We start from the raw sequence: 14,569 nt of genomic DNA on the forward strand, positions 1-14,569 counted from the left end.
CATAATGCCTGCAATACATAAAAAATGCAAATGTTACTTGATGTATCGATGAAGCTGGTTCTTGAATGAGTCTGTGGCATCTAAACGAACAACATGATAATATATTCCGTACTAAAATGTGAAACAATATGATGTTTGGTCATTAGTGTGGCAATAATAGTCACTGTGAAATATTTAAGGGGAAAATTTAATTGCATATGTTTTTTCTTAAAGCTTTGGGCCGTCTATTGAGTATTTATGAACATGGACAAATATCTCTCAAAGTCAGAAAATGACTGATGTGTTTCCATGTTAATGTGCCAAGAGGCATAAAAATCTAGACTAAACTGCATGCATTTGTTACTGTTTACATATGCTTCAGTGTGTCTTCAGTGTTTTCCTTTATTCCTGTCATGAAAACTGCCCAGTGGGGATAAATAGATTTTAATTAACTGAATATGCAGTGCAAGTGCGTACAAACCAAAATTGAAAACATTCATCAGCACTGGAGATATCCTCCCAGCGGTCTATTAAGAACTTGACACCTAAAAGCTGACGGTTTGCTGTACAACAAAGGCCTTTTTTTCTCTGTGGCTTCTCCTTTTAATTGACAAGACATTTATAATGAACAAGGTGTCTGAAAACCATACTGGGGCATGTCATTGTAGTCTTATCTGCGTTTTTTCTACAGTTCTTTCATAACGGAGAAATATTCCTGACATCAAAAATTTAAAGCTGAAAATCTCCACGACCAGAAATGCAGCTTACTGATAGTTTCCAGTTAATACTTTGAACATCCAACACCTGTCATGATGCTAAAACTTAGTTAAGAAAGTAGAAGTCAAAGCTTTTCCCCCACACAAACCTGCCGGTGTGTATGCGAAGGATGTAGTGTAGTGTCCCAGCTGCTTCCTCCTGCGGTGTCGACAGTACAGCCAACCGCTGAAGCCCATCAGCACCAACCAAGCGGCCACACCGAGTCCTGCGATGAAGGCCGGCTGCCGGACGACGCTTGTGATCTGCTCTGATATGCTGAGGTTACCGCCTTTCTTCACAGGCGTCTTGCCCACAGGGAGAGCTAAAAGAGAAGCAGTAAAAAGGACATTGAGGAGAGTTGCTCCTTATTGTGTTTTTATGCCATGCTGTAGGAGGTTGTTTAACAACGATCTGGTGACGGTTTTATGGCAAAAGTTCCCTTTTCTTGTCAAGAGATAGATGAGGGGATTGATTGGTTGTTTCAGTATATAGCTGCTGTTTAGCTTACATTTGCGAAAAGACTAGACACAGGGGGAAACAGCAAGTCTTACTTTGTACAAAGGTAACAAAAGACAAGTTTGTGTTACCTGAAAAACCACAACAACAAATGATGTGGCTCTAGGTGTGTGGCACGTAGCCCTCTGTAAAATCACAATTCATTATTTTTTTCAGTTTGGTTTGTCGTTTGATGGTTAATCAAATTGGTGAGATTTACAGGTGCTGTTAGGTGGATTTTGTTACCTCTGGACACCAGGCTAGCTGTTTCCAGGCTTTATGCTGATCTAAACTTACTGGCTGGTGCTTCAAATTTACAGCACAGACATGAAAGTGGTATCAATTCTCCCATCTAATTCTTGGCAAGCAAGTGAATAAGCAAAATGTCACATTTTTCCTCAAAAGAAAACTGCAGCAGAATTAAAGCGGAGAAGAAAAAGACACAGGGATATGCTTACAACTCAACACCCCTGGGCTACAACTAGCTGACAAAACTTAAAATACAGCTTTAACAAACATCTTTGCTTCACTGTGAATTCCTTACTTTCACTCTCAGAACATAAATGTTGATGATGCCACCGTTGTAAAGTAATTCACACAGCGTACAGTAATCACATACAGATTTCATTTGCGATAAACTGAGCCCGCTGAGAGCACATCTTGCCGTATATCAATCTGTAGTGGCTGTAACAGTTTGAGTGACTCACTGAGAAGCAGGCTGACAGGTGGGCTTTGAGCGCCCACACCCAGACTGGTGAAAGCAGCCACCACCACGGAGTAGCGGACGTCAGGCAACAGGCCTGTCAGCAAGATGGACAGCACCGCTCCATCCACTGTTCGGTTTATCTGGTTTTCCTCCTCCAAGATGCTGCCCAGACACCAGACCTGATCCACACCAGACATGGAGGGTTAATGTTTGAATCTCAAAAACATGATGTGGCCTGTTATTGTAATAAGACACACACTGATAAAAACTTGCTTTTCATTTTTTATCACTGAAGCTTTTTTCTGGTAGCAAGCAGCGGAGAATGACAGCAAAGATACAGCAGGGATAAGAGAAAGAGAAAGGATGTCGATGCAATGACAGTTAAAAGCCAGATTAAAAACCCTGATAGTGCGCTTGCCTTTAGGTTTTCAGTTTATGTGGTGTACGTGTTTCTCTCCAATCAAATATCATACATGTTCGATTTCTAACAAAAAATCTGTAGATATGAGACAATTCTCCATGAATTCAAGATAATAATTAATAGACAAATCATTATCAATTATTCCTTTCAAATCATATTTTGAAACAACTTTGCAAATTATTATTATTATAAATGAGAATTTTTAATTTAGTGCTGACATTTTTTCTCAATAAATAATTGATTAACAGAGAGTTGATAAACAACTAATTACATCTTATTCTAAAGCTTTTATGGCTCATGTGCATCAGTCAACTGACCCAGTAATGTAACGATAAGATACAGGTCATACCAGACCAAGCAGAGTGTATCAAATAGAAATTTTCCAAACATTTCACTTCTTATGCATTCAATTATTTGTGAGACGAGGAATGTCTTTTGCTCTTCTGTTTAGTCTCGATTCGAACATACTGTACAAAATCAACAGCAAAATGAATTTAATGTTTCAAAGGAAAATAACTCAGCAGAATGTTAGTAGGGTTTGGATGTCGCAGCTGGTCAGGATGGAGCAAATTTTACCTGCTTTGTACACTGTTGGCTAAATTAATCAACAACAATGGATTATACATTTTTTAAATGATTATACATTTGGTTCTGTAGCTAAAATCTTTATCTAGAAATTACAAACTAATAAATACAGTGGACTAAAAGTACAACAGTTTTCTCAGTACAGCACTTGAGTAAATGTTCTTATTGTAGGTACTTACCACCTGCGGTATAATATGCATAATGGACAAGGAACTTTTTAATCAATCAAGTCTTTGTGATGAAAATGTATCCTGTTACACTGTACTGCCAACCCAACATTTAATTCATAACATTTAAGCCACAGAGAGGCTTGAACAAAACATTGTGTGCAGTTTCAGCAAATTGAATGTTTAAGGGGATTAAGTGTGATCCTTGCCTTCAGCGGCTGAGCCTCCACACACAAAAGGATCTGGTATTTCATGATCAGACTTGTGTGGTTTTTCTCACCAACTTTCTACACTTTGGCGCAGATGGGAAGAATAAATCAAAACAATAGAACAGCAAGTTCCTTTTTGTCTTTCTTGGAATAGCAGCCAGATGATTAGTAATCAGTGTTGTGCTCATACTAAGGGAGCGATAATCAGAACTCCATGTTTTTTCCGGGAGCAAACAGATGACAGGGACAGTCAGTGTTCAATCTGATGACAAAATGAAGTCTCTTTCGTCGTCAGCAGCACATGCACTGGCAGCAGATAAGAGGCATGAGTAATAACTAATTGTTAATTAAAATCAGTGTTTTTTTTCATAATAAGTATCTAAAGAACAAATTTGGACAACATTGAGTGTGTAAAAATATCATGGATTAAAAAAACATTTAGTTCCACTTCATTTTTGCAGATTTAGGATGCGTCACCAGTTGAAGGACTAAAAAGCAGAAATAAACATCAGACAATAAGACAGATGGTCAGGTGTAGTTAAATGCTGATAGCTGCAGTCAAGTCAGGTCAATTTTATTCATATTAGGGCTGTTCTGAACAGTTGGAAGCTTCAAAGCATAACCTTGACATTTCAATTCTAATTAAACATTTAAATGCTTCATAGCTGTTTATTATTTATTTTTCTGCATCTCTTTTTCATTCTGTTTAGGCCAGGTATTTCTGCACAGTTGCAGATAACAATCAAACCACACTAATACTAATAATGATTTTAATTTGATTCCAGTGGTGGCGTAGTAGTGATGTGCGGGTTCGCCCACAACCGGGTAAGCTTACTAGAAAATATCACGGTTTAGAGTGGGCTGGGTTTTTCGAATAAGTTATTAATGACTTAAAGAAACATTGCGTGATAAAGTCCAACCCCCCACATTCTCTCCTCCTCTCGGTTACTCTTCTCAAACACAAACACACATACACACAGAAAATTAGGAAAAATGGTAGAAACCTTGGGAAGAAGGTTGTAGTCTCACCTTGTACTCTTGAATGATGCCGCTCTGAGTATTATGAGGCGGAGGCTCCCAGGACACACTGATACTGGAGCTGTTGGTGAGCTGAACCACTGACACAGCCTGTGGTGGTGCACTTAAAACTGCAGAATGAGAAAAGAAGGAAAATTACATTTCTATTTTTATTAACTGATATCAGTGTTATGGTAGCGCTCGATTTTAAAGGTCCATAACTTCCTGATAATTTCCTAATTATGTCCAAGACGTTTCCTTGAAAGAACTCTGTAATTTGCTCCTTTTTTTTCCAGGAAAATAAGTGTCCTGGAAAGAAAGGCTCAGTTTAAATCCAATTAAATATTCATCCTCCATTAATTTATTATTGGAAACTTTATTCTCAATGTCACATTTTTGCATGTTCAGCTGACCTGTTACTCTTGAAAATGAACTAATTTAAAGTACCAATTTGATAACGTCTCTGTATAACTTGCTTAATCACATAGTCATTTCAAGGAAACGACTATGTTTTGGAAAGTAATAAGAACATATGAGTAAATTATGGACCATAAACACATATGTAACCTTCTCTACTTTATAGAATTCCTTCAAGTACAGTAATATCAAGTGTTACTCCAATAATTCCTCAGATTCGCTTGATAATTACAGTCCTATGCTATTGACAAAGTTATTGATCAGCGTTTCTTACCCTCCTCAGGCATGCGCAGAAGAACCATGAGGCTGTCATGTCCCTGTAACTCATTGAAGTAAGGGCGTATCTTGACCTCGTACTCTGTCCTGCTGTACAGATCTTCTAAGATGATGCTGTGGTCCGATGTTGCCTCCACATCCTTAACCAACCAGGAGCCGCCGATTGTCCGGTAAAATATCCGATAACCCTGAACGTAGCGAGACTGAAGGGCGACCTGAGAACAGAGTTTCACATTTACATCAGTAATGAAAAGCTGAACCAGCTGTGTGTGTATTTGAAGTTAATCGGTTTGTGTCACGTAATGTCTGAGGGAGTTTTTGAAGTTAATGTTAATGACTGTAAGTATTCAACTCACAGTCCAAGAAATCTTGGCCCTGGTAGGAGACAGAACCACAGGCTTCAGCAGGTAGACAGACACCTCCCCTAACTCTCTCTGCACCTGTCTGTGGTCCACACCCTGTTCTGTCGGACTCCCATCTGAAACAACAAATAAATACAGTCAGTCCAGGCCAAAAAGAAAAAGTGAACAGCTGAATAGCAACTATTCAGCAAAAAAAGCAAAGCTTTTAGATGAAATTCAACATTGCTCAGGGCAGAAGAGCTTCCCACAGAGAAAGCAATTAGTTTTGAGATTGCACATGAAAAGCTAAAGTTTTTCTAAACCATGCAGCATTATCTTGGTGCCAGCCTCAGTATCTCTGATTTATTTCTTTAGAAATATAAACTGAAATCAAGATTGTATAAAAGGACTCCTGTCAAGGACAAGAGTGTAATCAGAAAAAGATAAGTGTTTGCTTATATAACTCACCCTGCGTCCTGACAGGCTCGGAGATGGGGCTTGGGTCGCTGAGGCCATATGAGTTGACCGCTCTGACTATGAAGAGATAAACAGTGTTGGGGAAGAGTCCAACAACTGTGTGCGTCTCCTGCTTCACATGGTCCGCCACAGTTTGCCAGGTGCTGCCCACTGATTGGCTGAAGGAAAGGAAATAAAAACATTTCTTAAAATCTCTTTCTGTTGATAATGCTTGAACTATACCACTGTGGTCAGATTAAAAGACTGAATTTGATAATTATATAATTGTTAAAGATTTAGGTGAAAGTAAGATGATATTATCATGGTTGAAGGTCAAGATCTTAAATCAGGAGGATGTTGGAACACACAGTTTCAATCGTAAAATGTGCTTCCCTCTGTTTTAATTTCTGTTATCTTGAGCACGGCTTCATTATCATGTTATCTTGAGATAACAGTTGGTTTGACTTGGCTCTTGGCTTGTCTTTGATAGCCTGACAGACTGATGGATGTGGGGCAGGCACTGTCAGCTAGAGAGAGATCTAAATTTGACATATTCGGTAGATCACATAAAGAGTAATACTACAACTGGTTACTTTACTTAAGATATAAAAACATTCGTTGCAATCTTGTGATTATGAGAAAACAATATGTGGTTTATTAATGTATTGACATCAATAAGTTGGGATAAGGGCTGAAAACTATTATTTTTACTATAATTTCAGTTATCCAAAATTTTTACGTCAGTTAAAATGAAATAAAACACAGAAATCAGCCGACTCTCAGATTTGAGAGGCCAGAAATAGTCCCATTTTGTCTTGATTAATGACTTTGATGGTTTTTATGACTAATCAATTGATTGACTCATTTCAGTATTGGTGTGCATCTTAAAAGTAATAGGTAGGAATAATGCTTATTTACTTATTTGCTTTCTTGCATAGAGTTAGATGAGAAGAGTGGTATTGATTTTTGCAAAAAAGCAAACAAAAATTGTCAAACAAGTCCTATAAATACCAAGGACAGTGTCAGGCATGCAGAGCATTCTCACACAATGTTGATGGGTCTTAACGGCCATTATTGGATGAATGAATTTTACATCCGCTGACTTCTTGAATAGAAGAGATTCTGTTCATCTAAAAAACACATGGCTGGTCTCGGCGTGCGGACGGATACGACGACAATTTTTATTCTCTCTTTTTATTGCGCTGTGCAGAGATGGATGACTATCAAACAGCATGAGCACAATTTAACATTTCCCTCAACTCCATGGAGGGGAAAATGGCAAGGTAATTACAACAAGCAGGCCACAGCATTTTCCTATCATCAGTGTTTCTTCCTTTCCACCTTTCTCACCAAATGTTCTCCAGAGAAACTGTTTTTCCATTTAAATTGCATCTGTAAATGGGTTTGGAAACAGTGGCTGCTTTAACATTAATCCCCCCTTCAAGATTTCTTCTCCGTTAAATTACAAACAGAAATGTTAGTGCTGTTATTTACTGCGTAAAATAACTAACAGAAAAATACTGGTTTGCACGTCTTTCTTTGTTCCTGCTGATGCCTGAAAACAAACAATTTGTTGGTGGTGGAGCGTGTAGCAGTGAGTGGATCTTCATCATCAGCTCTGCGTGCAAGTCTGCCACACTGAGTTTTCTTTCTAACTTGACTTTTGTGTGTGTGTGTGTGTGTGTGTGTGTGTGGTGTGTGTGTGTGTGTGTGTGTGTGTGTGTGTGTGTGTGTGTGTGTGTGTGTGTGTGTGCGTGTGTGTGTGTGTGTGTGTGTGTGTGTGTGTGTACACTCGGCCTGTACTCTCTCTCCTGCTTCTGTAATGAGTGAACTGTCCAACCGGGCTAGCATCCCCTCCCTTCTTTTGCCCCAGGACAGGACAGGGCTGTCGAGCTGACCACTGCAGTAATTGTCTCTTCTTTCACTCACTGTCTGTCTCACTAAAGCCTCTGGTTGGTTGTTAGAGTTGCTACGGCTCTCCTCGGGATTGCCACGGCTAAATACTGATGCAGTGAGTGTCACGGTTTCACTTCAGGACGTCACTTAACAGAACTGTCTCTCCCTCAGGCGGAGATGAGTCATGTTCAAACTCTTAATGACTCTGAATGAAGAAGACCTCATTATATTGAAACAGGATGCTAACGAAATAATACAGAAACAGAGAAAGAGCGTGGATAGAGTTGAGATAGCTACAGATAGTTGCATGTAACTCCTTGTTAACATTTTGACATTACAGATTAAACTAACAAGATATGACGTGTTAATTAGTGAGTTTTAGAGCTGCTGGTATGTGGATTATGAAGAGAGCTAGGCTAGCTGTTCCCATCCGTTTCCACTCTCCATACTAAGCTAAGTTACCGAGCTGCAGTAGCTTCATATTTGAAGCTGGATTTATAAAACTCAAAGTCTGTAAAAAATATACCCATATACATTAAACAGTCTTAAAAAAACATAAAGGTGTTAGTTCATCCTGTATCAGTGTGTCACCTAAAGGCCTCGATGATGTAGGAAGTAACAGCGGCCCCTCCTTCGTGGGGGTTGGACTGCCAGGTAAGGGTGACAGTGTTTTTGGTCACCTCCGTCACTACCGGCTTCTGTGGAGGCCCCGGAAGCTGGATGAACTCAGATGCTCTGGATCCAGAGGAAACTCCTTCTTCTGTTACACAAACATTAGAATAGCACTGTTAAACCACAACAATAGATTGAATCTGATCAACATCTTTGCTGAAACTTGAGTGGGTTTACATTACATTTTACATTACATTACAGTCATTTAGCAGACGCTTTTATCCAAAGCGGTTTACTCCAGTTATGGCTACAGACGGTGCTCTTATGAACAGCGTGTGTAGTTTCTGGAGAACGGAGGTGTTGGGTGAGAGTGACAGAGTGTGAAGTGTAACAGAGAGACAGAGTGTGGAGAGTTCTGGTGTGAGTACCTCTGACAGTCAACATCCCACTCCAGCTCGACTCCCCTGTGGCGCTGGATACCTTGCACGTGTACATCCCCGAGTCAGTGTCCTGTTGAACAGCAGTTAACATTTGAGACAGATGTTGGGATAAAAAGGAAAGAACAAATGCTGCAAGCAGTTTTAAAAAATGTTCAAAGGATGGTTTGGATCTATTTCGATGAATGAAAGAATGTTTATTTCAAGATTCTGTACAGCGAAATAAACATAATCTCAATCTGTCTGGCAGTAGAAGAGTATTGTGCTTTCTGCATAAAATTTGAAGTAATTCCGTATTATGCAATTTTTTTCTTCTACTCCCCTTCATTTCAGAGGGAAATACTGCGTGTTTAACACCATTACATTTATCTGACAGGTAGAGGTACTAGATACTTTACAGATTTATTTTTAAGTAGTATAATGTAGCTACAGCATTAACATGATGCTTACAGGTTAATAAATCAAAAAACATAATACTTCTAATTATGCAAAATCATGTAAGTAAAGCTTTATGTTATGAGTGTAAATTCTAAATAATGTCCTTAGAACATCCAATTACATTTTTCAACAAAGAATTATGTTATTATGAAAAAAGAAAATATTGAAATAACGGACCTGTAAAATGAGGGAGCAGCGGAAATAAAGTGTAAATAACACTGATAAATGATCACCTCATGACGTTAATTTGGCAAACAGATACTTATTTACACATCAAGCATTTAAAAAGCAACATAAACATTCATTTGGAGTCGTGTTTCTGGCCACCTGATGAATGTAAGTCCAATAGTCACTCTGGTTTTAGATTTTTTTTTTGTCTCCACCAACTCCTGAGGGATATATCTGTCTCTTTAGCTGCCAAATGCTCCACTATGTTCACCAGTTAGACGCTTTCTTTGTCGGTCTGCTGTTTGGTGCCTTTTCACTGCAAACGGCTGCCTGATGCTGATGAGAGTGGTAGAGTAAACAAACCCAAAACAAAAAGGTTATGAAACCTTAACAATGAGCCGACAGACACGGAAAAACTCAGTAGAGAGGATGGGAACTCCAGAGTTGAACTATGATTCAGCTTTATGTAAAGGATCTGAATACCTCTTTGAACACTGGTATCTGGTGGTTTGCAATCATTATTTTCAAATGCAATCCAGGCATACCTAAACTCACTCAGTATTCTTCACCTCAACATCAGCAGCTCTATAAGCTCCATTGCTACAACCCCTGAGGCACTACTGTACTTGTCCTCCTGTTTACATTAAGACCTGTATATGCTTTCATGCTTCACTGACACTCCTGGTGTTCACTCCAGCCCCGTCCTGGCTGAGAGCCAGTCTGCTGGAACCATCATCAGACCATATGAGATCATCCACTGCAGTGTTGACCTCTGGCTGACAGACAGCACCACGTGTGGGCAGGTGAACTTCTTTGGATGACTTCAACTGCTGCTAAAATATTGATGGCTGGTTCGGGGCATCAGCAGGGTAAATATTTTTAGTCCTTCACTCGTCATCTCCATTCCCTCTCTCCTTTTTTCTCCCTTGTCATCCCCCTTGATGCCACACTAATGCATCTCTTCTGTTCCATTGAGCACATTGGCATGGCAGATTTCCCCAGCCTCAGTGGTGCACTGGACCAAAACGTAATGCTCCAAGTTTGCTGAGCATTATTGCCGGGGAAAGGGGATGACAGAGGAAGTGCATACGCATAGGCGGGGCAGGGGATGCAATTAAAAAAGCCGGTCAGATGATTAATCATCTATCGCCAGTCAATTAACGAAAGCGATGCTGCTTTAGCTCTGTCCTGCGTGCACTCACTGACCTCCAGGTGGGGTTATAGCACAAAGGGGCTGCTGACTGCTCTTCCATCAAAGCAGAACACATTAGCATTTACAAACAAGCACCTTCATTAACATTACAATTACACACCGCATGAGCACATCATTGCGCTGGAGAGATATGCTCTACCTTAGAGAGATTGGTCTTTGAAACTCAGTCTCACCTTAATTTTACAAATGAAAATGGGGTGTGTAATGGAAAAGGAGAAAAAAAATAGAAAGGTCAGAGATCAAACAGGAAGATTTACGGTATTCTGTGCGTTTTTTTGTAGTTTCCATCAGCCAGGCAGTTTTTCCTCCAGTTTAACAGCTAAACTCATCCTTTTTACGCCCTTCCAGTAAATTACACCCACTTTACGCAAACACACACACACACACACACCCACACCTTTATGTCTGTGATTTGCAAAGTGCCATTTTCCATCAAGGTCAGTCGAGGTTTATTTCCCAGAAGTCTCTCTCCATCCTTCTCCCAAGCAATCTTGACTGAGGGCCCTCCGATTACACGACAGTACAGCTGCACCGTTGCACCCTGAGAAACAGTCTGATTGGCTGGACCTTGGCGAATAATCGGCGGGACACGACCTGAAGGACCTACCAGTTTGAGGGGAGAGGAGGCAGAACATTATGTCTCTCTTATGATTAGATGCACAGGGGAGAAAACATACTTGCAAGGTGTAGAAAAGGCCTATACAAATGAGATTATGAAGAAGGGGGAAAAAGATTAGATGCTTAGTAGGCAGAAAATAATGGGCTGCATAAAAAGCAAAAACAAGCTTAGATCTGGTGCTTACAAGCAGCCTGAGGATGATCATCAAGCCTGAAATGCATTGCTCATCCAGCATGAGGTCTAAAACTGTGTTCTTTCATGGTCTTTATGAGCCTTATTGTTATGCACCTACTTAGTAATTAATTTGTTTTCTCCTCATTAGCTGATAGTACAGAATAAAGATTATCTCCCCCTGGTTTAAACCTGACTGTGTGAACTGAGGGCTCACCTCCCTCCACCTCCAGCAGCGCCTTGGTCAACACACTTCCTGCCACACTGATGGCCTGGCAGATGTAGAAGCCAGAGTCCTCGGAGTGGACATCAGTGATAGTGAGTTCTCCACTCATAGAGACAGAGTAACGACCAGACTGTGATGGTGGCTGGCCGGGGAACAGCAACATCTAAACATACACACAAACAGCAGAACAGAAAATAAATATTTAAATATAATAAATATAAGGCCCTGTCTACACATTTGCAGTTATTTCTAAAACTGATATTTTCCTCTACACTTTGGCCTATCACCCACACGAAAACTGAGTTTAAAAACTCTGGGTACTTTGTCCCTGTGTTGACGTGTAAAACACAGAGTTTGGGAAAAAATTAAGTTCTCACCTAGATTCGCACAGCCCAAAACTAAAACAGCAACAGCTGACTACTGTTTTTTTTACGTTTTTTTAGCACATCTCATCAACTTCTATACATAGCCCAACAAGCTGCTAGCAATGCTAATGGGATGCTTAGTAGGTATAATGTAAATGTAAAGTTCACCTTCTTAGCTTAGCATGTTAGCATTCTAACATACTGCACAGCAGTACAGCTGAGGCTGATGGTAATGATTTTAAGTGTTTTCTCATAAATATAGGACAAAATTAAATTTTAACTTGATTTTGGCACTAAAAGAAAAGTGAGCTCCAATGAATGTGTGTAGCAAATTTCATTCTGAAGCTTTGAGATAATTCACCACAAATATGAACCTCATGGTGGCAATCAAGGAAAACTCAGAAAATTGTCTTTACAAAAGTAGATAGATATTTCACTCTGGATCAAAATGGTGGACTGACGGACCGATACTAGCATGGCTCAACCAAACAGGAAGGATGTTTGTATGGTGTTTTTTGATGATGCCCACGAACAGTCCCATTCTGTTTTTATGTAAGTAAGATGGATGTGAACAAGCAGAAAGGGATCCATCAAACCATTCAGCCATACAATTCATTGCTCTAAGAGGCTTAAACTTTGGTGGAGGGACCTAGGTTATAAGGCTACAGATAATCCCCCAAATACATCAAAAAAGCTCCAAAAACAGCTAAGCTATGCCTCAACCATCCTGCAGACGGAAGCTTATTCACAAAATCTGTGCCTGAACTTCCTGTTGGCTTTCCGACAAGCTTCTGAAAACATCTGATGCTGCTCCTCCAAGTCACTGATCCCAGCTGCTGTTGAGCAACAAGGTATTTATAGTTGGGTACAATCTGGAAGGAGGACAGCGTTTGTCTGCAGGTTTGCCCTGAAGAAGCAGCTTTCACACCTGGTGTACTTCCTGCCACCTCTCCCTCTTTCATTTCTACTCCACCCTCATCACTACACTCTTACACTGCGGTCGCAAGCGGGAGAAACATTCCTCGCCAACACAATACCGCAATATCTTCCAACACTTTGTCTCTACTCATATCTCTTAGCCAAATGGAAATGTGCTACACTCTCTTGTTTGCCTCTCGCCCATTTCTCTTAGTAAAAAGTGTCTACATAAGTGTGAGCTAACTAGAAAAAAATGTGTCAGAAATCATAAGACGAAATCAGACAAAACCTGTTCATGTTGTGGTGAGTCTTTCTCGCCTTTAAAACAAAGACAAAGTGAGCTGTGCTTGTTGATATATAAAGAATGAATAGAGGATGAGTAAAAAAAATCCTCCCAAACCACACTTATTTAACAACCTGAGGCTTGTATGAGAACAAATGTATTCATACATACTCATCCAGTGATTCGTACACAGGAATTAACTGTACAGGATGGTGCTGCAGTATTCAGCATTAGAGGATCTCTTGTTCCCTGCACCAGCCCCCTACCTGGCTGCCCTCTTTCTGCCAGAAGATGGCAGGTGGAGGGTTTCCTGTGGTGCCGCATTGGAAGGTGATGCTCCTCCCTTGGGTGGCAATCTGGTCTCGGGGCTTCGTGGCAATCTGAGGTGGTACTGGAGGAGGGAGAGAGGTGTATGCACTCATTAAAACCCTTATATCTGTATGAAAACATGTCAAAGTCCTGCTTTGCTCTGTATGAAGAAGTATTAATTTCCTTCACTTGAATAAAAGTTCCAGCACAACGATGTAAAATGCTCCATTTCAAGTAAAGAAGTAAAGAAGTACAGACGTATTACCAGTAAAATAGCGTCAAAAGTAAAAGTACTTAAAAGCACTTATTCTACAGAAAATGACCTCTGTGAGTGATGTGTTATCATATATTACATAATTAGATTGTTTCTGACGCATCAGTGTGTAAGCAGCCTTTCACGGGTGTAGCTGGTCAGATGGAGCTATATTTAACTTAATAGTTTACAGAAGTGGTTCCCAACCATGGGGTCGGGCACTTCCAAAGGGTCACAGTATTGAATCTGAGGGGTCTTGGAATGATTAATGAGTTAGAAATAAATGAAATAAATAGGAAAATCTTGGACTTTTTCGCTGATCTTTGGTTTGTTTTTGTTAAATACTGATAATTTGACCTCTTTGGGCCTTGAACAGTTATTTAAGGTTTAGAGGGGGAATCACTCTTTGGTGGAAGTGATGACTTATAGACTGAAATGTTGCAAGGAACTAAATGCCAGAAGTAAATGTTGCTTTTTTTGCATTGACAGTTTGGAAACCCTGGTTTAATCTGCATAAAATACTTTTCATGTCAAATCTAAATTTCAAAAGTAACTACAGCGTCATTTGTATTATATTAAAGGTGTTGATTGCGGTTCAGGTTTGATAAAATGTACTCAGTTACTTTCCACTGCTTCTTTGAAGCCTGATCTGTATCGATGAAGCGCTCATCAGCTCCTAACAAGCAAAGATTTAAGAGTTGCCTCTTTAACCTTCTGAGCTTTTTGATCCATCACTACACTCTCCACCGCTCTCTCATCTTTAATGAGAGACATCACCTTGGTGTCCTCTGAAAATAACAAATCATCACGGCGCAGGGCGCCGGCGTTCAGATGAC

General features: G+C 40.0%; 1 protein-coding gene across 4 annotated transcripts in view; it reads right to left on the reverse strand.

Moving 5' to 3' along the window:
* The window catches only part of zgc:77784 (uncharacterized protein LOC402947 homolog), a 48,211-nt gene that overhangs the window by 8,208 nt on the left and 25,434 nt on the right, over window positions 1-14,569 (reverse strand). For all 4 annotated transcript variants that reach the window (XM_054602449.1, XM_054602531.1, XM_054602613.1 and 1 more), the window contains exons 7-17: window positions 13,438-13,562; window positions 11,597-11,768; window positions 10,987-11,192; window positions 8,762-8,843; window positions 8,313-8,481; window positions 5,838-6,004; window positions 5,385-5,506; window positions 5,027-5,243; window positions 4,348-4,466; window positions 1,938-2,115; window positions 845-1,057 (exon numbers count right to left, since the gene is read on the reverse strand). In XM_054602449.1, coding sequence (XP_054458424.1) covers window positions 845-1,057; window positions 1,938-2,115; window positions 4,348-4,466; window positions 5,027-5,243; window positions 5,385-5,506; window positions 5,838-6,004; window positions 8,313-8,481; window positions 8,762-8,843; window positions 10,987-11,192; window positions 11,597-11,768; window positions 13,438-13,562 — 1,770 coding nt within the window. The remainder of the gene's footprint in view (window positions 1-844; window positions 1,058-1,937; window positions 2,116-4,347; window positions 4,467-5,026; window positions 5,244-5,384; window positions 5,507-5,837; window positions 6,005-8,312; window positions 8,482-8,761; window positions 8,844-10,986; window positions 11,193-11,596; window positions 11,769-13,437; window positions 13,563-14,569) is intronic.

Source organism: Anoplopoma fimbria, chromosome 1, assembly GCF_027596085.1.
Source record: "Anoplopoma fimbria isolate UVic2021 breed Golden Eagle Sablefish chromosome 1, Afim_UVic_2022, whole genome shotgun sequence".
Classification (NCBI taxonomy): Eukaryota; Metazoa; Chordata; class Actinopteri; order Perciformes; family Anoplopomatidae; genus Anoplopoma; species Anoplopoma fimbria.